The 23352-nt window shown below is 40.6% G+C and overlaps 1 protein-coding gene across 7 annotated transcripts in view; it reads right to left on the bottom strand.

Annotated features, from left to right (window-relative positions):
- Positions 1–1854: 1854 nt before the first annotated feature.
- Positions 1855–23352, bottom strand: part of WDSUB1 (WD repeat, sterile alpha motif and U-box domain containing 1) — a 67848-nt gene continuing 46350 nt past the window's right edge. For 6 of the 7 annotated variants that reach the window (XM_030579281.1, XM_030579283.1, XM_030579287.1 and 3 more), the window contains 2 exons: positions 9683–9823; positions 1855–3030 (listed from right to left, as the gene is read on the bottom strand). In XM_030579281.1, the coding sequence (XP_030435141.1) occupies positions 2858–3030; positions 9683–9823 (314 nt within the window). In that variant the 3' untranslated portion in view covers positions 1855–2857. Of the gene's footprint in view, positions 3031–9682; positions 9824–18659; positions 18880–23352 lie in introns of those variants that run through there. The other variant, XM_030579284.1, reaches the window with a different exon arrangement.

Here is a 23352-nt window from a genome sequence, read left to right as displayed (position 1 = left end):
TCTCTTTGCAGCACACAATATTAAAACATTGTGTGACTGAATTACTAACCACTCTAAGTTAGTAAAAGCATCCTGATTGGTTAATATGTTATTAACCAATTACATTGTCAACTGGCATTGTTATTCATTTGCTATGAGAATCACTATATATAGTACTATAGTAAATGAAACCGTGAAGTCACACTACTGTGGCTCTTATGGGTAACGCTGATTGCTAATTTGGTTCTTGAGCCACTGAGGTCTGAGTATCACTTTTCTAGAGAGAGTTTAAAAGATGGGGAGTGGTTGTTGAAGTTGTGTTTGAAACGTATCCATTAGTTTAGGTCATCTGTCCAGAGGATGAAAATATCACCCATGTATCTCAGGTATACCATTGGTTTCGTGGTACAGTTGTCCAGAAATTATTCTTCAAGGTGGCTCATGTAGAGGTTGGTATATTAGCGAGCCATCCTAATACCCACAGCTATTCCCATGGTTTGGACAAAGTGTTTGTTGTTGAATGTAAAATTTTTATGGGTGAAATGAAATGAACAATTTTGGTGGTGTGTTTGGAGTGGATATCTGAGTGTTGTCCATTATCTTGTAAATATTTCAGGCAGACAGCGCCATTGTGAGGGAAGTTGATGTATAGGGAGGTGACATTCATGGTGGCAAGGATAGTGTTAATGTCACAGTGTTTGGAGGAGGTCAGTCATATCCTGAAGGAAGTTGGCTTTTTGTGCTGTCAGTGATTTGAGGACAGTTTCTATGAGTCACAATATCCTTCAGTAAGAGCGCTGTGGCCAGATATGGGTCTTCCCTGGTATGTCAGGTGGTGGAGCAATGGGAAATGGGGGAAGAGGGCAGGCAGGAAAGGAGGGGAGCAGTGGGGGCAGGGAAGTGTACGTGTGTATGGGAGGGTTCAGAACAGTGCAAGAGGAGCTCAGTATTTAATAGCCCAGTATCTCAAAGCATAAAGCCTAAGGTGGGGAGAAGGCAGGCACCATTCCCAGTCCTGCAGGAGCATACACAGAACACAAAGCTTAAGGCCAGAAAGGATCACAAGATCATCTAGTTTGACCTGTTTATCAGTGGCCCCCAACACCACCCAGCCCCCATACACTAAACCCAGCAATGGAAATGAAACCAAAGAGAAGACTATCATCTGCCATAGGCAGCAAATAAGGACCAAGGTGCACCAGTGCTTGAGGCCCCTGCAATGGCAGGGAAATTATTAAATGAGATATACCCAGATAATCCTGGCAAGTGATCCCCACCCACAAACTGCAGATGAAGGCAAAACCCCCAAAGGTCCTGTCAATCTGACCTGGGGGGAAATTCCTCCTTGACCCCACATAGGATGATCAGCTACACACTGAGCATGTAGGCAAGAACAAAACAGCCAATCACCTAAGAGAAAGTTGGTGCAACCTCAGAACCCTGGCCCACCCTGTCCAATATCTCATCTCCAGCCATGTCATCCCTGATGCTCCAGGGGAAAAAGACAAAAACACCTGAGAATGCATAGGGGGATGGGAACAGGGAGGGAATCCTTTCCTGACCCCAGCAGATGACCAGCGGAAACCCTGAAGCATGAACTTTAGGCACAGAAGACAAACTAGAAATGAAACACATGGCTGTTGAGCTGTGCCCCTTGCTCTATTACAAGCAACCACATCACACAATCCTACTCATAAATCTGTCCAGCTCTTTAAAAAAACTAATTAAGTTGTCTGCCCTCACAACTTGTATTGGAAGAAAGTTCCAGGACCTCACTCTTCTGACGGGTAGAAACAAATAAGGATGCACTCACTGAATGAGTCAAAAATAGTTTGTATTCATGTATTTTTTCTATATCATTCACATATGCACAAAGGGGCTGAATAAAGTTTTCACAGGCAGCCTTAATACTGGCAATTCCTAACTTTCAAGTGGTTGACTTTGCAACCTTAACATTCTTATTTTGTTTGCAGTGGTTAAATATATCAGATATTTTGAGACACACTCAAAAACAGACATTACAGTATTGCCACTTGACAACTTTATTTTTTCAAGCTTACACATATTTAGGCGTGGAAAGATTAGATTTTTTTTTAAATTAATAAATGTCTGTGAACATCAATTTCATTGTACACACACAAATGAAAATATTTCTACTGATAACTGAAATTTACAGACAGGCAAACTAAGAAAAATGGTGCTTGAGAATGTATTAGATTTTGATTTAAGGATATTCACTTTGACTATTTTGGAGGGAGGAATAGCTCAGTGATTTGCGCATTGACCTGTGAAACCCAGGATTGAGAGTTCAATCCTTGAGGGGGCCATTTAGGAATCTGGGGCAAAAGTCTGTCAAGGAGAGTACTTGGTCCTCCTGTGAAGGCAGGTGACAGGACTTGATGACCTTTCAAGGTCCCTTCTAGCTATATGTGATGTTGACAGTTTGTGTTTTAACAGTTATAAAGCTTTAACTTTTTGAATCTCAACATCAACTGTCATTAATTCTTGTCTAACCCACCAAAATTGATAAAAATTGAAAAAAAAAAAAGCATTATCCAATGAAATTATAAAAGAATAAAAAATCAAATTCTGCCAAGCCTACATATTTTCAATTAGCATTTGAACTTTCTTATACAAAAACACTGTAATTAAAGCTCAAATATTAAAAAGAAACTAATAGTTTATTAGGCACCAAAATCATTTTTTTGGTTTAAAGTTCTGCATTTAATGGACTCTATGTGAGTTACAGACTAAACACATAATGGACAGAAGCTTACCTTTTTCCTTTCCAGTATTTTAAGATTTCTGATAGTTATTTCCTGCGACTACCTACAATTTCACTGCAATTAATTTGACAGAACAATTGGTGTATTCAAGACTAAGTCGTTTCATTATATTTCTGCTGAGTCTCTAGCCAGCGATTGATGGCCATTTTCAGAGTCCTATTTGGTGTAAGTATAAGAGATTGGAGAGGGAGATTTGTCATGGGACTAGACCGTCTCTTTTTGCTGATCCAGTTTTCCATTGCCTCTTTTTCATAGGAATAGCCATCTATAAAGAGAAAAATACAATTAAAATGTTAAAATTGCACTAACATAGGAATGTCCATCCAAGGCTCTTAATGTACTTTAGATACTAAAGATTAAGCTTCAACAATACCTCCTGGGATTCAGGGAAGCATTATTTCCAGATGGGAAAACTGGGACACAGAGGTTAAGGGATTTGCCAGATCGTATGGGATCACATGGAAATCAAAAGATCATCTTTTTATTCACAACACTCCATGTTCTGTACAGAATGGATATATGGTTCTATATGGTCATCTGAGCCTTTATTTCTGCAGCAAAGGTGCAGTTTTTTCATGAAAATGAATAGGTATTCCAGTTTAGATTTTTAACTACAGTGAATACAGTACACCACCAGCATAATTCTGTCATGTCCTACTGTACTGGTAGATCAACACCAAATATAACTGCCGCAGATTTCTTTTAAAATGATGTCAACTGCAGTTAGACACTACGTATTTTAACATTGTTTTCTATAATTAATTTAAGCCTATTTGAAGCTCGAGTGCAGTTATAAAAAAAATTCGTGCAAATTTCACAAAAGGCTACAGTTACAGCAAAGCCAGTTCACTGATGGCAGTATTAAAGCCCATGTGTATTAAATGAACCCATCTTAAGAGAGAATCTCATGGTAGCCCCAATGTGACCAAAGGCTGCCCCAAAATAATTCAAATGCTGCTGAATCTGTTTCTCATGAGATCAGAGGAAACACTTTAGACTTCAGTGCCCAATGTAGCATCACATGTGATACAGAAGGACAGGATTTAGGCCAGGTCTGAATCTGGAAGGCCTTGCCAGGATAACTTTACTGGCATACTATACGGGCAAAGTACTCCTAGTGCAGATGCAGCTTACACTAACAAAACTGAGTTTTTGCTTACTCAAGTCGCCTGTGTCTCCATACCCCTTCCCCCACATATGAAATAAGTTATACTGGCAAAAGTTTATGGTAGAGGCTTTTGTTGGCACACAGTTATGTCAGTCACAAATCACACTACATCACACCCCTGGCTGATTTATCAGAATAGAATCATTTCTAGCATAGACCTGGATTAATTGTGATGAATATAAACAGAATTCTTTCTTGAGGCTACAGGACACCGACATCTTGAACTAAGGCCTAGTCTACATGTAAAACTTTTACCGACACAGTTAGATGATTTTTTACTGACATGGCTATGCTGGTAAAAGCCCTAGCGTATACATAGTTATATCAGTATAACTGCTTATACTGGTATAGCTTATGCCATTTGGAGGGAACCATTATAAGCTATATCAGTAAAAGCATTTTTATACTGATATTACTGCATCTATGCTAGACAGTTTTTCTAGTATATCTATACCAGCATCATTTTATCAACAGAACCTTCCTATTGTAGACAAGGTCTGACTAAATACAGTCTAATGTAAGCATACAAATTCTTCCTAAATCCTTCGCTGGGCTAAGTACTCATGGAAGGGACTGCAACTGCATTATTTATAAATTCACAGATTACACCCATCAAGTAAAGTACATCATCTGTGGAGGGGAGACTGTTCTCTGTGTATTGCTTTAAATTTTTATACTAAAATACCAAATAGAAATTAAATATAATAATCATTATGTGTGAAATCCTGGCCCACTGAAGTCAATGGCAAAACTCCCACTCACTTCAATGGGACCAAGATTTCACCCTACACTTTTATGTCACCGCTGTCTAGGGATTACCACCAGACAGATCAACATTTAGCTACCAGTGACCATTTATGCATCAAAAATTGCTTTTATTAAGTATCTGTATTCCAACCTGTTTGTAAAATGCTTTTTAAACAATGACACATTTTAGTAGCAAGTAAATTTGATTTAATCTTTTACTGGATTCCCTTCAACCTGTCAAATAAATGTTCTCAGCCTCCTTTTTGAGAGGCTGTCTTACTTAAAGGACCACATTTTATCTGTCCTTTGATTAGTAATTTAATCAGGTTTTACTATACACAAGGCATCTCCTATATAAATAGCATATGCTCCTTACCCGTTCTGGATAGCTAAACTCCCAACATGTAAATAGTTACAGAAAAACTAGAAATTATTCCCAGCAGGGATGCAACAAAATGTAGTTATCCATCCAAGATAAAAAGCTTCTCTCAATGGTCGTTTTTAAATTTTAATCTTGACTTTCCCTCCTTCTCCCACATAATAGGAACTACAAAAGCAGAGCCCAGCATAATCTTCCCATTGGTAGCAAAGCGACTGCTAAGCATCGTTATCACTGACTATTACTGGTCTGAATTCACTTTCTCTGTGATTGATCTACAGTTAAACCATCAATCATTTTGCTTGCTAGTAAAACTAGTATTATTGTTTTTAAACTTTTCACCTAGTCTAAAATGCTATGTAGAATTAATACATACATGAAATCTCAATGTGAGCAACTCTCTGAAATAAAATGTTACGTGAAACCAAGTTCAGATAGCATTAATTTTATTCTTAGTATTTCTCTTGAGAATTTTTTTAAAATAAGCAATCAGCTCTCTATGGAATTGAAAATATTATACTAAAAGTGATTCTGTGGAAGAATTAACATTATTGTCTACTGGTGAACAAATATGTCCCCTTGAGCTTTTGATAAGTGAAGAAAGCAGGAATTCTCAGCAGATCTATTCTATCACTAATTACATTTCAATACAGGCTTTAAAATTGTTTTGCAAAGTTCATCACAAAGCTGTCAAAGGAATCATCAGAGCTGCTAGGCAAAGTCCCCTGTGCCCATAGCCTTTCACGTATAAATAAGAAGCACTGAAACAGTGACGTGACTAGCTAGTAAATTGCAGTTGACAATCTGCATTTTCACAACACTGCTCACTCAGCTCCTTTTAAAAATTCATGTATGCATTGACAGTTTACTGCAAATGCAGTTGCTTAGCTATGTTTAAGTCAAACACATTTTCACGAAAAGTAAACACTGACATAAAACATTTCAGAGAAAATATAAGGCATTATACTGAGCCTCAATAAGTATTTGCAACTAATTTTGTTTACAATCTACCTCTAAGTTAGAAATGTAGCAAAATAATTGTATTTAGCATAATCTAGGTTATTGATTCTGAGGTCAGAGAGAGAAACTATAAAGGGGTTCTGAAATATTAATCACACATCAACTGTAACAAAATTGATGCATCCCACAAAATATAATTATTTCAGTGCATCAGTTACAAGTGAACTTCTGACTAAACTAAAACAGAATAGGAAGTCAGAACTATGCTTTACCAGATTGCATAAAAGAGATATCATTATTTTTAAAACCCACCATTTTATTGTAACAAGATAGATTGTGAAATACAAATATCAGATTTAATAATATTTTAAAATCTCTTAAATTAACATTGTCAATGTAGTTTATTCCAAAACTTAAATTTATCTTAACAAATATTAAGATTATTTTTATTTATTAACACACACTTCTTATTTTAAACATTCCCCTCCAGCACAGGAAATACAAACAGAACAGCACTAAACGACATAAAAACTAGAACCTGAAAAATGACTATAAACAGATCATGCTTGTTTCATTTTCAATCTCAGTGAAATGCACAGAGTAATAACTAGCATAAATTATATTCATTTCTGAAAGTTTTCCCCCATTTTTAACGATATAAAGCAAGTGTGGGGTAAAATTTTCAGCAGGCTCCTAAATTACTTCGGTGCTAACAGACAGATTTTTCGAGGGATTTAGGTGCCTACGGATGCAGATTGGGATTTTCAGATTGCCTAGAAATAAGGAGGAGTTAGGTATCTAAATACCTTTCAAAAGCTAGTGCAAAGTGCCTAAGTCACTTTTGAAAATGGAAATTAGACTCCTAAGTAACTTAAACACTTTGAAAATTATTACTCACAGGGATATAATTATTTTGATACTGTCTCTTCAAAAAAAAATTAGTAAAATGCATAGTTATTATTAGTTTCTAAGCTCTCTGAGACAAGCATTCTCTTTTCCATAAAGCATCTAGTACTGGGCATTACCAAAATAAAAATGACGATAATTCTAACACATTCCTCATTTTACTACAGCACTAAAAGCAGCAGGGATTTTAAATTCTTAAGTTCAGTAAAGGCAAAATGTTTTATCATGCAACAGAAGCAATGTCTGACAAACCCATTAAAATAAAAAAAGTCCATCTAGTGTTTCTTGAAATGAACTGAAGTATTATTTTTGTTTAGCATTTCCTAGCTTGGTGTTCCACTGCTTGATCTGCACAATATATTTTTCTGTCACCTTTCACTGAAAATCATTGGTTTGGGTTTTTTTCTATATAAAAATGTAGAGAGACACAATAACATGAACACAGATCAAACATACAGTGAATACTTCCAAAGTGTAAAACATCTCATGGAATCCACAAGCGCTACAAAAAAAAGAAAAAGAGCCACATCCTCAAATCCACCACTGCTGTTTGCAATGCTCTGGCAAGGCAAATCAACCTTACGTTCACCCCAACTCCCTCTGTGTAGGGAAATATTATGGTGATGTGGCATCCTCTGAGTGCCACTCTCTCCTTGTTCCTCAGTGCCTTGGAAGTAGCAAGGGCATCTCTACACTTCAACCATCAGCAGCTTGCGTAATATCAGCCAGCCTTCAAGAAGTTCTACATTATACTGGGGACTGGACCAGCACCCCAGAATCAGCAAGAACACAGGAAACTTTCACATGTTTCAAGGCCACAAGTGACCACATAAGCATGGTCCTATTTAATACAGCCCATAGAACTTCTCCAAAATAATTCCTATAGCATATCTTTTAGAGAAAACATCCAATCTTGATTTAAAAATTGTCAGTGATGGAGAATCCAACATGAGCCTTGGTAAACTGTTCCAATGTCTAGTTAACCTAATTGTTAAAAAAAAATAAGTCTTATTTCCAGTCTGATTTTGTCTAGCCTCAACTTCCAGCCACTGGGTTGTATTATACCTTTGTCGGCTATACTAAAGAGCTCATTTTCAAATATTTTTCCCCATGTAGGTACTTAGATACAGTGATCGAGCCCTCCCTTTAAAGTTACCTGCATAACCATCAATCTTGTGATGCATGAGGAGCACAAAAGTTGGATTGAGCTTTATATATAAAATTTACACACAAAAACTAAGATTGCAGAACCAAGCATTCAAAAGTTAGGAAATGCCAGAATTGAGATTGCTCCTGTAACCTTAACTTGGCCCCCTTGTGCATATGCATTATGATACAGCCTTTATTTAATTCCATGATCACATATATTTTTCCACAGGACCCCTGCTTCATTTAGTGCATAGGATGGAGAGTGCTCACTTAATGAGCACCTATCTATTTTTTTTTTAATCTTCATTGTTCCATGTGTAACCCTAGATCTTATTTACTGACCACTAATCAAGTTGTGGAGACAAAATTAATTTCGTCATGAACTTTTTTCTGGTACTCATCATTGCAATATCTGAGTGTCTCACAAATAATAAATTAATTTATTTTCACAACACCCTCTAAGATGAGGGGGGGTTATCCATTTTATATGTGAGGACTGAGGCAAAGCGAGATAAAGGTAAAAAGAATCCACTAATTTTGAGTCCCTAATTTGAGACGCCTAGGATCTGATTTTTCAGAATGCATAGCATTATACAGCACTTTATACAGTCAAAGCACAGTTTCCGTTGACTTCAGTTGAAGCTATACATGCTCAATGCTTCTGCAAATCAGAACCAGGGTCTCAAGTCAGGCACACAGGAAATGAGGAGCACACAAATCCATGAAAAGTTTGGTTTAAGTAATTTGCCTAGTATCACACATGAACTCTGCGTCAAAGATAGGGACAGAACCAATTCCCCAGGGCAGGATTCAACTGTTTTAACCATACTATCCTTCTCTTTCTGTAGTCCCGTCTTATTCACTAAACACCTTCCAACTTTGGCAACAAATGAAGAAGTGGTGCTACAGATAAGAATTATCTTCAGCACACAATCCTGACTCATCCCCACAGCAGGTCTATCCTGTGCACTGTATGAGATAGGAGTCCTATGGAAAAAACAGCATGTGATCTTGGAAAGAAAAGACTATCATTATGGCTAACTTACAGTTGCAAAGGCAACAGAGGTATGAGTTCTTCCCCATCTGTGTGCTTACAGCCTAATCCCATAAATGTTTATTAACAGATAGAGCACATCTGATATCCAGGATCTCCTTGAATTGCAGTGAGATTTGGGGTTCTAGTTCCATACAAGCTTTTTAGGTGACATCATATATTTCATATATCATCTCTATTTTTACTGATAGACATACAGTGCCAGGTTTTTAAAGGGGTTTGCTCTTGTTTTGCACAAATGCAGGAAATGTGCACATACAACTGCATAATTAGTCTTGTAATTACACAGTTTGCATAGGCACAAAATAGATGCCCTTTACAAAATTTTATGTATCTCACTATCAGAAGCATGATTTCACAAGCCAAATATTCAAAAGAGCAGAAACAAATTTAATTTTTACCTTGCTGGAATTTGAATACACTTAAGGATACAGGAATTCAGAATGCACGTACTTAGCATTCTATAAGAGATATATTGATTAATAGTTCCCCAGTATTCATCTTGACACCTGAACAATTCGTTTTAATAAACTTGAAGTAGCTCATAGACATACCTGCTGCAATGACAGGCTCCTCCATAAGCTCCCTAGTTATAGGACATAAGAATTCATCAGGAATACCAAGAGAAACAGAATCCACCTTGCTCCTCAGCTCCTCAATCTTCCGGAAGACTTTACTGCGTAAACCTAGAGATTCTGAAAAGGGATGGTAGATTAGAATCCTTGGAACATATTTCAAGACCATTAACCTCTGAAACACACACACATTATCAGGCTGAGAGATTGCTTCTGGTGCAATCTGGAAGACATTTCAGGAGCTTTGTAAATACATTGTTTCTAACTTTTTCCTCATGGTTGACAGAGACCAATTAACATGTTTTTTAAGGCATAAAAGGCTATCTACACTATAAACTAAGCAGTGTTCAAAAATACAATGAATAAAACTTGTCTCCCAGAGTATTTTAAAACGTCACCTATTTTCCTAATCTAGACAGAGTATTGGGTTAACCTTGACCAAAGTGCTACGCCCTGTTTAACATGATTCTAGTCTAGACAAGCCCAGGGCTGAAGTCATGCACTGGACTGCATTACAGCTACGTCTACACTGCAGCTGGGAGCAAGCCTCCCTGCAAGGGTAGACAGACTTGCGCTAGTGCACTAAAAACAGCAGTGTAGACATTGTGGCTCAGAAAGCAACTCAGTTCTCAAACCCAGCTAACCCTCTGGATCTGAGCTATCCTGTATATTCACTGGAGCTGCAAGATGCACAGTGCTATTTTTAGTGAACTAGCTTGAGCTGAGGCTAGTGCAAGTCTGCCTACGTGGGCTGGGATGCTTGCTCCCAGATGCAGTGTAGACATACCCTTTGACAAATTAGATGAGCCTGGGTAGGGTTAATCCCATCCCCCTTTATGCAGCTGCTTTGCAACCGGAAGGAACCTCTGAGAGTTTGACAGGAGCTGGCTCTTTGCTAGTCCCTGCCAGGATAAAGGAGTGCTTATCTCCTATAATTCCCATAATGACCATCTGTATGATTATTGTAGGAAGAATCCTTTAAACTAGACCCTCAACTGTTTTCTATGGAGTTTAACACATATGTATCATTAACAGATTTGCCATAATAGCCTCATTTTCAAGTTATTTCATCTTTTCTGACAGAAGGCAAATTCACAGACATCTGCAAAGGCACCAAAACGGGATATCCTCCAAATCAGAACAAGACAAATTAAATACTCTAGGTTTAACTATTGTTGCATAAATATAGCATTTTCTTCTCAGGATTTCACATACTGTCATTTCCAAAATCCACTTTATTCCCATTCAGGCCTTTATAAAGCCTTGTTCTCCTTTAATCATTTCCTCTAAGGAAACAGAGAGTGGCCATTTTGACTCCTGCCATGTGTGATTTACCGCAGTGGTGTCTGTTAGGTGAAGCAGTATGACCAGCCTTGCTCCTCCTGGTCTAAGATGATATCTGTTACTGTCAAAACTAGGGCTGTCAATTAATTGCAGTTAACTCATGCAATTAACTTAAAAAATTAATCGTGATTAAAAAATTAATACCAATTAAAATTTGTTATAAAATTTTGGATGTTTCTCTACATTTTCAAATATATTGATTTCAATTAAAACACCAAATACATTTCTCACTTTATATTATTATTACAAATATTTGCATTGTAAAAATGATAAACAAAAGAAACAGTATTTTTCAATTCACCTCATACAGGTTGTAGTGCAATCTCTTTATCATGAAAGTGCAACTTACAAATGTAGATTTTGTTTTTTACACATAACTGCATTCAAAAATAGAACAAGGCAAAACTTTAGAGCCTACAAGTCCACTACTTCTCATTCAGCCAATCACTAAGGCAAACAAGTTTGTTTACCTTTACAGGAGATAGTGCTGCTCACTTCTTATTTAAAATGTCACCATAAAGTGAGAACAGGAGTTTGCATGGGACTTCTATAGCCAGCATTGCAAAGTATTTACGTGCCAGATATACTAAATATTTATAGGCCAAAGCATGACGGGGCAACCATTCCAGAGGACAAGCTTCTATGCCAATGACGGTTGTTTAAAAAAAAGATGTTTTAATTAAAGTTGTGACTGAACTCCTTGGGGGAGAATTTTATGTCTCTGGTTCTGTTTTACCCGCATTCTGCCATATATTTCATGTTATGGTAATCTTGGATGACGACTCAGCACATGTTCATTTTAAGAACACTTTCACAGCAGATCTGACAAAACACAAGGAAGGTACCAATATGAGATTTCTAAAGATAGCTACAGCACTCGACCCAAGATTTAAGAATCTGAACTGCCTTCCAAAATCTGAGAGGGATGAGGTGTGGATCATGCTTTCAGAAGTCTTAAAAGAGCAACACTCAGAAACTCGGAAACTATAGAACTCAAACTAAGAAAAAAGAAAATCAACCTTCTCCTGGTGGCATCTGACTTAGGTAATGAAAATTGACATGTGTCGGTCCGCACTGCTTTGGAGGGTTATTGAGCAGAACCCATCATCAGCATGAACACACGTCCCCTGGAATAGTGGCTGAAGCATGAAGGGACATATGAATCTTTAGTGCATCTGGCATGTAAATATCTTGCGAACTGGCTACAATAGTGCCATACGAACACCAGTCACTGTATGGGGTTCTTAAAACTAGCCCCCTTCTCCCACCATGGTTAATTCTTTTTATAGAGATTCATATCGAGTATGTATACAGCAATTCACATGATGTATTTCATTAACACCTATGATTTTCTATTAGTAGCAGCAGTACTATTGTAAAGCCTAGGAGCCCCAGTCATGAACAAGGACCCATTGTGCTAGGTACTGTATAAACAGAACAAAAAGACAGTCCTTGCTCTGAAGAGATTACAATCTAAATATAAGACAAGAGACAACAGATGGATATAGTCTGTCAGGGAAATACAAGGAAACAATGAGAATACTGGCCAGCATGATAGGCAATGGTTTTAGCACACCAGCGGCCTAAGCATTGTAAAAAAAAAAAAATGTGTAGGCCTCACAAAAAGTTTTAAGGAGGGTTTTGACTGAGGATATTGAGTACGTTTTGCTGATATTTATGGAGAGCTTCTCCAAAGCATGAGGGGCAGCATGGAAGAAAGCACAAAGGAACTTATTTGAACATTTTACAAATGGGCGATGGCATCTTGAGCCAGTTTGAGGTGGGAGTCAACCTATACTACTGAATGCTAAATAACGGGAACCAAGCATTAAATATAAAAGAGATAATACAGGAGAGTAGAAACAATTGTATTAATTTTCATGTTTGGCTGAGAGTCAGTTTATTCTCCTTCTGATTTACAAGGAAAGAAAACTAATATAGTGATCTGGGTATTTGCAAACTAGCACAAAACTGCAGTATTGTTATTATACTACATAAAATACTACATTAAAGTTGCATACACTTAGTCCCAGTACCAGAACAAAACAGGCTTCATGTAGAAACCTTAGTGAATGAACCAAGAGTATCAAATATATATTTCATTTAAACCAAAGAAAAGTAGTACCCACAAAGAAAATAATTCTGACAGTATACATGCAGCCTCCTTCCACAGACCAAACACCATTTTATATGAAAAAATAAAGCACAATTCAGACAATTAACTCTTTTTTCATAAATGTATGATCAAAATGTATACTTGTTTAGTCATAGTTGTCCTTTTCTAGTCAAGCACAGTTACAAACTTTGACACATAATTAGTACTTGCAATTGGGATTTCTAAGTTACATGAATATATTACTGCAAATTCTCTGCCTGGTTCATATACTGCTTACTCTACTAAGACTGAAGGTAGATCAGCTCACCGGATGCAACTGCAAAATCTAACACTCCCCACAAAAAAATCCCCCCGCTCCCCATAAATAACTGCTATTCACCACTATGGGAGAGTACTGAATATAGCAAATGATAGTTCTTAGCCTGATAATTTTCAATCTTTGTTAGTGGAGTAAAGGTTTGCTATGCAAACTGTTCAGTCTACCTACTGTACTTTATCTGTAGACTGTCATGCAAAACTATCATGATCTGCTAACATGCTTTTATCACACCAGTGCTTCCTGCTTTACTGTACAATTAATCAACTGTCTCAGACAATGTATGCTAGAGGATTCAAACTCAGTCACACTATTGTGGGAGTCATTTTAATCAGAAATGACAGCAGATGCCAGAGAGTAAGAAAAATTAGAAGCAAAATTGCCCCACATTTCTTTAATAAGGTTTATATGACATGTAACACAAAGATGGAAATATGATAATAAACTCCTATTTATTCTTAGAGGGTCTTTTGCATGTTAATATTGCAATAAGCCTGAAGGTGAATTGGGAATTGACTGAGAAAAACAACAACAAAGCAAAGCAAAACAGCGTATTTTTTTTTTACTTCCATACCTGTAAATCAGATTTTTTATAACCATCTTTGCCCAATCTAGAACACACAGACAGGTTTTCCTAAATTCCTGGTATGCAGGATTATGTCATCCCAGTTGCCTCCTCAAAAGACCTCTCCTAGTTAAGCGCCAATCAAAAAATTTATTGAGCTACCCAAAACATTATTTCTGAAAAACCAGGTTCATTAAAGCCACATTTTCAAGCAAGTATTTGGGATAGATTTTTGTTGAGCTATTCCCAGCCCAGAACCACAGCACTACCATTTGGAATAAATGGTGTATGCTCAACAATTCCCCAAATTTTCAACAGGGGGGACAAGCTGGAGAAGGATTCAGCCATGCTGGATCCCAAGCACTCAGGATTCATCTTTGGAAAGTCACATTCAAGGAGGCACTAAAATCTACTCTACAGAGCCTGATAAACATATGATGGAGACAGAAGGATGATATTATGGAGACGATTTTGCCACAGTAAAATTAAGCAAAATTCACAGGTCAGGAAAATGTACAAAATGAGGGTATGGTCATGGCATGGCTGATACCAAAGCCTGAGTCCCGCCCATCCCAGGGCTCAAGCTGAAGAAGTCATGGAGATTTGTTAAAGTCTCTGTAACCAAATCATATCCTTAATTATCCTTAGGTCATTAAATCACTATGCCTCCAGCTGAATGAGTTTCAAAAGACTTAGTTGCTATGGACACTTCATTTACAATGTAAACTTCCTTGATTTTATTTATGAATCAAAAACTACATTAGAAGAACATTAAGGTTGCAAAGTCGAGCATTCAAAAATTAGAAAATGCCAGAATTAAGTTTGTCTGTGCAAACTTCATTTGGTCTCCTTATGTATTTGCATTATATCAGTCTATGATTATATTGTCACAAACTGTTTCTTTCCATAGGATGTAAGTTTTTTGATGTAATTTTCCTAGTTTAAAAAAAAAAGGGAAACTGAAAAAACAAATTTCATCATGTGATGACATACTCCCATGAATCACAGTGGAATAACTGATAGCAGTAGTAGGCTGTCTTTGTCTACATGGACCAGCAGTAGAGAGAAATGAGATACATACTTTGCAATGGGTTTCAAGGATACTTGCTAACAGCAGATGAATGTTGAGACTGAGGAATTGTGCTTTCCATTATAGGCTCTGAAAGGCATGTGCTCTAGAGGCTATAGATCTTTTGGCCCCCCTTCACCTCAAACCTGACCCCCTTCTGCCCCATCCTCTCCCACTTACTCTATGTGCCAACCTGTCTCTTCCCCACTCCTGCCCCACAGCTCTTTGGTCTAGTCCCTGTCTCATCACTTAACTAATCCCAGTCTACCAACCTAACTATTCACCCACCCACTCTCGCCCCAGCTCCTCATACCAGTCTTCCTCTATGGGCTCCCTGACTTCACTTTCCTTCCACCCCAGTTTCTCATTCTAATCTCTCTCCCCAGGCTTCTCATCTCAATTCTCCACTCTGGCTCTATGTCACAGTCTCCTTGCCTAGACAGTCGCAGTCTCCCTCTCATCCTGTCTCCCAATGCCCCCCAAAACTCCTTGCCTAGCCAGTCCAAGTTTCATTGCTGGGTTCCTTATCTCCATATACTCTCTCCATCCCCATCCCTTCCGGGGTCAGCTCTTACCTAACCCAAATGTAGAGGGGAGGGATAGCTCAGGGGCTTGAGCATTGGCCTGCTAAACCCAGGGTTGTGAGTTCAATCCTTGAGGGGGGCCACCTAGGGATCTGCAGCAAAATCAGTACTTGGTTCTGCTAGTGAGGGCAGCAGGCTGGACTTGATGACCTTTCAGGGTCCCTTCCAGCTCTATAAGATAGGGATATTCCTCTTCCACACTGTCTAGGAACCAGCAATGGAACACTGAGGAGAGACAACTGCGATCCACAGGGCCATAGCAGCCCACTGTAACTGGAAGCAGCAACTGCAACAAAAGTCCAGCTCAGACCCCTGAAATCCTAGGCTGCAGCATGCTCACGGCTGATGAAATTTTTATAGAATTTACCTGCCATGCACTAACAAGTCTCTGCTGAGCATATGCAAATTTATTTTTTGGAGATAACTTGGCCATATCTGGGCAATTTTTCATGGGATCACCCATAGGCATATTCCTGAAACCAAATCAACCCTCCTGCCCAATTTCAAGTCATTGCTTCAAAGCATGGAGGTGCTAGAACAGTGGCTCTCAAAACTTTTGTACTGGTGACCCCTTTCACACAGCAAGTCTCTGAGTGCAACTCCCCTTATAAATTAAAAACACTTTTAAAATATATTTAACACCACTATAAATACTGGAGGCAAAGCACAGCTTGGAGTGGAGGTTGTAATAACCTTGCGACCCCCTGAGGGGTACCAACCCCCAGTTTGAGAATCCCTGTGCTAGAGTTTCTAAATGGAATGGTTATGAGAAATATTTTAACATGGGCAAAGTATTTTTCTTAATTGCATTTCTTGGAAATGGCTGAACCATTTTTGCTGAAACTTGGCATGGAAAATTTCAGCCTGAATGGTTAAAGTTTGGCAGAGTAATATAAAACTGAAAACAGGTTCTTATGACTGGAAGTGTCAGACAACTTTAACTATATGGTGGTACTATCAGCTCTGTCCTACTGACGGTCCTAAATTCCAAGGTGCCAGTAATATAAAAGGCTGACCAAGTCTGGCGTGTGCCAAAGATGGATTTAGGTAAAAGGAGAAAAGGGAAATGTTCTGGTCCTCACAGAACATGGAAAGAATCACTTGTCACATCCACTATCACTTTTCCTGGCACCTCAGTGATGAAGGATCGAGTAAGACAGGTATACTCCAAGTGTTCTATCCACAGAATGGAAAAATCCCCATTTTCCAGGCCCTTACTTCCTTTAACTGATTGCAACATTTCTTGAGCTTGCTTCCCCATTGCAAATAGATCCATATTGAAAAAACTCCAAGTCTTGAAAACACAATGAAGAATCCTGGGGTTCAACAATCGCTATTGTAGGAGAAAATTCTGGTGACTGGGCCAGTCCACTTTGGTGCTGTTCTCCTGCTAGATGGGTAACACTGGTGGATGAAAAGCCCTTTTTTTTTTTAAACCCAGTAATTTTCATGCCACAGATGCACTTTTGATGCTCCTTATTTTTCCTGCTCAAGATACAAAAACTCCTTTACTGGTTGATATAATGTACCATTCAGGCACAGAAGACATCATCAAGGCTTCTTGATCTCAACTGGATGCAAAACCTGTTATCTCAAAACTATCCACAAATTGTACCAACTGGCCAAGGAATGCTACAGTCTAGGAGGTTGAACCCTAAGAGATTTTCTCTGTTTTGAGTTCCAATACCTGTAACACCTCTCTAAAGAGGTATTCGAAGTCCTATGAAGGGAAACGTCTTGGCTGTGCTGGTGGGGGAGGTGTCATCTGAAGCCCTTTTATAATACTTTTCATCAAGATTCACCAGGTTGCTTTTTTCAGCAAAGCAGAACTTGTCTAAACTCTTGGAAAACTGGAGAGAGATAAGGGACTCTGAGGGAAACCATGGCACCAGCACACTTGATTGACCTGTCTACTGGGTGAAACAGCGCTTCTATTCTGGGCTAGTGATGTGAGAAGAATATACTCTTATTCCTGCCATCTTTTTTTCTAAGCTTGTCATCATATAGCTGCAATGAACAGGCAACTATGTTTGCAAAAAATGCAATTTTTCTGCACCTTGTTTGAGTACGAGACTATATTTTACTAGAAAACATGTCTGTGATGGCCAGTATCTTGCTGTCCAAAAACATGTGAAATCTATCACTGTGTTCTTTATATTATGTTAGATGACAATTAGTCTGGGAACAGAGGCTAGTTCTATTTGCATGGTAATGAAGCACTCTTTCAAAGAGGTGTCAGAAACAATCAGAGGGGCTAATGAAATGTTATGTGAACCTCTGCTGGTTGCCTTCTCTTTGATTAAACGCCTTTGCAGGGAAGCGAAGAAACCTTTTTTATTAAATGCAAATCAGTACTCAAGTAAAGACTAAAGATGTAAGAAAGTAACAGAAAACAATATAAGGAAAAATACCTATATTATATATATGTTATCCGAATCTGGATATGCTGCATTTACAGATCTAAGGGAAGTGGATACCAAGGAGTAGAAAAGGAGACACCCAGCCAACTTGAGACAGGCTACACACAGATTTCTAGAGACATGCTTAAACTGTAAATTGGACAGGCTGGGAGAAGTCCTAAAAGCTTTTAGGCTGAGAGAAACTTTATTTACAATCTATGCAACACTTTTATACTTTGCAATCCAAGTTGTGAGCCTATCGCAGATAAGAAAGAAGAGGTACTTTTACTGTAATTCTGGTTAGATAAAATAAAAAATAAGTAATTATGAATAAATTTTATTTTCTATCCTATGCTAAGTAAATGTGTGGCCTAATGTTCAGAAGTGATGTCAATGGGACTTGTGAGCCTAGAGCATTTTGGAACATCAAGCCACCGACTCTTATTTAAAAGGATACTATCAACTTAAATTATTTTAAAATTGGCTCATTTTGGAATCATTGGAATTCAAGGACATTGACATGTTCTTTGTGTTCCAGCCATAATGCTTGGGTTCACAAGCCCTCCCAGGACACATTGGTAAAAATCTGGCCCTTTGTGTTCAGAGTTTAATAAAAAAAGCAATAAAGTACTCGCTGGAATAAAAAATGAGGCATACAGGTGCAAGCTTAGGGAAACGCAGGCCAGTGGTTTGAACACTGAATATCTCCTTGGAATGGCAGTGGAACTGAATCTACTGTATAGAGGCTACTGCAGCCCAAAGACACAATCCTAATGCATCCTGCTGTAAGGAGAAGACAAAAAGATCCATGAAGCAGCAGATCTTCTGGCCGTGTCTTCCAATGTACTGTCACATATAGAGCTGCTCATAGAGCTCAGCTCCATGCCCACTATCCAGCTGTCTCTTTGTATCACTGTTCGGCTGTTAAGGGGACCTCCACTATTGCAGAGATTGGGGTTGTATTTGCTCCATAAAGTGTCACAGACATTTGCAAACAAATAAGAAAAATCACTGTGCTTGTCAAAATTTGGGTTTACCAACCTTGAAAGTGTGGCTCAGATATGTGCCTGCATGTTTTAACAGCTCCCTTTGGGGTGCAGTGCTTGTAATATTAAAAAATGACATTCATATATTTTTTTTTTTACGGTCAATTCCTGATGATTCTAAATATCTGGGTTAGAATAAATACATTGTTTTTTCTCTGCATCCTATAACCAATCCTTGTCACAGGTTCTGCCAAATCAGATTTCATTTTCTTATTTGTAGTTTGTAATAGTTCTCAATGGTGTCATTATAAATCTTAATACTTTCCACAGAGTGTGATGTGTACAGTGGGTCAGTCCTCCTGAAGACTATCGTCAGTCCCACAGCTTTCAAAATTCACATAACCCTATAGTCAGCATTATCTGATTAGTCTCAGCTGATGAGCACCATAGCACAGTTTTAGGCCATCTCCAACGTTTAATAAAATTTATACAGAAATTGATCTTATCTTTTGTTTTTCAGAAACAGTCTTCCATGGGAGAACGGTCTTTTATGGATACCTACTCTCAGAACAAGAGTTAACTGCTGAATTCTAGAATCCAATGAGGCAATTCATGCAATAATGCCTCCTGTGATCTGACACATACTAGTACCTCATTGTAAAATATTTGTTGTGATCTTGTCTATTAGTGTGACACAGTGTACCTCAAAATAATACCCTGTATCCCCATCTTCACCACTTGTATATGGTTATGATCTATTTTTACAAAGTATGTCTTGTGCGGTATCACTGGAAAAGTTATGGTCTTTTGAACATCACTATCCTGTTAAAATGTGTGTATCATCACTGTTATGAAGTCCTGAAAATTTGTTGTATGTTTGCTACTGAAACATGAGTCTGGGCAATGTCCACAGACTGGCTCTCCAGTGGCAACAAACGGATGACCAACACCCAGCCAGGTGTAAAGAAACCATCACTGGCCATTCACTAGCAGGGGAGTTGTTAGCAAGAGATTTACAATTCACATGAAAGACAGTTGCTCGAGTACATAAACCATGGGACTGCCTGACCCCATGATGCAGCAAGGACTTTTCCAGTAAAAAGGGTCAAGATATTAAAAGGGGGAACATAGGTCCCTGACCACCTCTCCTTCCCCACCTATTCTGAAGGCAACAAGATTATCAGGAATAAAAAAAAAAACATTTGGACTAGGGGAAGTGGTCCTAACTGGAAAAGCTTTCCAGTTAGCATAGACTGTTGTAGGCAATTGGGTAAGAGAAAAGACGGTTACTCGCCTTGTAACTGTTGTTCTTCAAGATGTGTTGCTCATATCCATTCCAGTTAGGTGTGTGCGCGCCGCGTGCACGTTCGTCGGAGAAACTTTTACCCTAGCAACCCAGATGGGTTGGCTGGGCGCCCCCTGGAGTGGCGCCGCTATGGCGCCCAATATATATCCCAGCCGACCCGGCCACCCTTCAGTTCCTTCTTGCCGGCTACTCCAACAGTGAGGAAGGAGGGTGGGTTTGGAATGGATATGAGCAACACATCTCGAAGAACAACAGTTACAAGGTGAGTAACCGTCTTTTCTTCTTCGAGTGATTGCTCATATCCATTCCAGTTAGGTGATTCCCAAGCCTTACCTAGGCGGTGGGGTCGGAGTGAGATGTGGCGGTATTTAGAACTGCTGCGCCAAAGGCCGCATCATCTCTTGATTGTCGGACTAGCGCATAGTGTGCGGTGAATGTGTGGACCGATGACCAGGTCGCTGCACAGCATATCTCCTGGATAGGCACTTGCACCAGGAAGGCTGCTGACGACGCCTGAGCTCTCGTGGAACGTGCCGTAAGGTGGTCAGAGGGGACACAAGCTAGGTCGTAGCATGTGCGAATGCATGCAGTCACCCAGGAGGAAATCCTCTGAGAGGAGATTGGTAGACCCCTCATTCGTTCTGCAACCGCCACAAACAGCTGAGGAGACTTCCGGAATGGCTTTGTTCGCTCGATGTAGAAAGCGAGCGCTCTGCGTACATCTAAGTAGTGTAGCTGCTGTTCTCTCCGAGAAGAGTGGGGCTTCGGGAAGAAGACCGGGAGGAAGATGTCCTGGTTGGTATGGAAGGCAGACACAACCTTAGGGAGGAACGCCGGGTGGGGCCGCAGATGTACTTTGTCCTTATGGAAGACAGTGTAGGGTGGGTCCACTGTGAGAGCTCTCAGCTCGGAGACCCGTCTGGCCGATGTAATGGCCACCAAGAAGGCCGTCTTCCATGACAGGTATGTGAGCGAGCAAGTCGCCAGTGGCTCAAATGGCGGGAGCGTGAGCCTGTCCAGGACCAAGTTAAGGTCCCAGGTAGGAGCAGGGCGGCGTGCGGGAGGGTAGAGACGCTCCAGGCCTTTAACAAACCTGGCGACTAAGGGGTGGGAGAATACGGAGCGGCCACCCTCTCCTGGTCGAAAGGCGGATATGGCCGCTAAGTGCACCTTTAAGGTGGATGTCACCAGGCCCTGCTGCTTAAGGTACCAGAGGTAGTCTAGGACCGTGGGAATCGGGGCCTGCGTAGGGTTCACCCGAGTAGCACACCAGCAAGAGAAGCGCTTCCACTTGGCCCTGTACGTTGAGCGAGTGGAAGGCTTCCTGCTGTTAAGGAGGATATGCTGAACCGGTGCGGAGCAGCTGAGCTCCGCCGCGTTCAGCCCTGCAGAAGCCACGCCATGAGGTGCAGGGCTCGTAGGTCCGGGTGACAGAGCTTGCCGTGATCCTGCGTAATCAGGTCTGGGTGGAGAGGAAGGGGGATTGGAGGGTCCACAGAGAGGTCCAGCAAAGCGGTGAACCAGTGCTGTCTGGGCCACGCAGCTGCGATCAGGATTAGATGCGCTTTGTCCCTGCGTAGTTTCAACAGGACTTTGTGCACCAGAGGGAACGGAGGGAAGGCATACAGTAGGTGGTGGGTCCATGGCAGGAGGAATGTGTCCGTGATCGACCCGGGAGAGAGACCCTGAAAGGAGCAAAACTCCTGGCACTTCCTGTTGGACTTGGTCGCGAAGAGGTCTATGCGGGGAAATCCCCACCTCTGGAAGATGGAATGGATGACATCCGGTCTGATCGACCATTCATGGCATAGGAAGGATTGGCTGAGTCTGTCTGCCAGTGTGTTCTTGATCCCTGGGAGGAAGGATGCCACCAGATCTATCGACTGGGCTATGCAGAAGTCCCAGAGTCGAATGGCTTCCTGACATAGGGGAGACGAACGGGTTCCCCCGTTTGTTGATATAGTACATGGCCGTTGTGTTGTCCGTGAATACGGAAACACAACGGCCGTGTAGGCGTCGTTGAAACGCCTGGTAGGCGAGGCGGACTGCCCTCAACTCCCGGACATTTATGTGGAGTGACAGCTCTTGGGACGACCAGAGGCCCTGGGTAGGCAGGTGCTCTAGGTGGGCCCCCCACCCCAGGGATGATGCATCGGTTGTTAGAGTCATCGACGGTTGCTGTGGATGGAACGGCATCCCCGCGCATACTAGGGATGGGGTCAGCCACCAGTCGAGGGAGCGGAGAGGGTCGGGGGGGACCGTCACCAATACATCTAGGTGGTCCCTGCCCGGGGGGAATACGGAATGAAGCCACGTTTGGAAGGGCCTCATTCGGAGCCTGGCATACTTCGTCACGTAAGTACATGCGGCCATATGCCCTTGTAGTGTGAGGCAGGTGCGAGCCGAGGTGATTGGGGAGGCCTGCAAGCTCCGTATGATCAAGACAATAGTCTGGAAGCGGGGCAGAGGTAAGTAAGCCCTGGCTTGAGTAGAGTCCAGGGTCGCGCCTATGAAGTCCAACCTCTGTGTGGGGACCAGGCTGGATTTCTCTAGCTGGGAGAAGAGGTCCGTCACGGCCTCGACATGTCGCCACACCTGCGACTGGGAGGACCCCTTTAGGAGCCAGTCGTCAAGGTACAGAAAGACGTGGATTTTCCGCCGACGGAGGTGGGCAGCCACGATGGCCATGCACTTGGTAAACACCCTCGGGGCCGTGGAGAGGCCGAAGGGTAGGACTGCGAACTGGAAGTGCTGATGTCTGACCGTGAAGCGAAGGTACTTCCTGTGCGGTGGGAAGATGGCAATATGGAAGTACGCGTCCTTCATGTCGAGGGCGGCATACCAGTCTCCAGGATCCAGGGATGGGATAATGGTTCCCAGGGAGATCATGCGGAACTTCAACTTGAGCATCCATTAGTTGAGTCCTCGCAGGTCTAGGATAGGTCTGAGACCTCCTTTGGACTT

This window comes from Gopherus evgoodei, chromosome 11, assembly GCF_007399415.2.
Source record: "Gopherus evgoodei ecotype Sinaloan lineage chromosome 11, rGopEvg1_v1.p, whole genome shotgun sequence".
NCBI classification, from domain to species: domain Eukaryota; kingdom Metazoa; phylum Chordata; order Testudines; family Testudinidae; genus Gopherus; species Gopherus evgoodei.
Note: the sequence above shows the minus strand (reverse complement) of the source record. Positions and strands in the feature narration are given on the sequence as shown.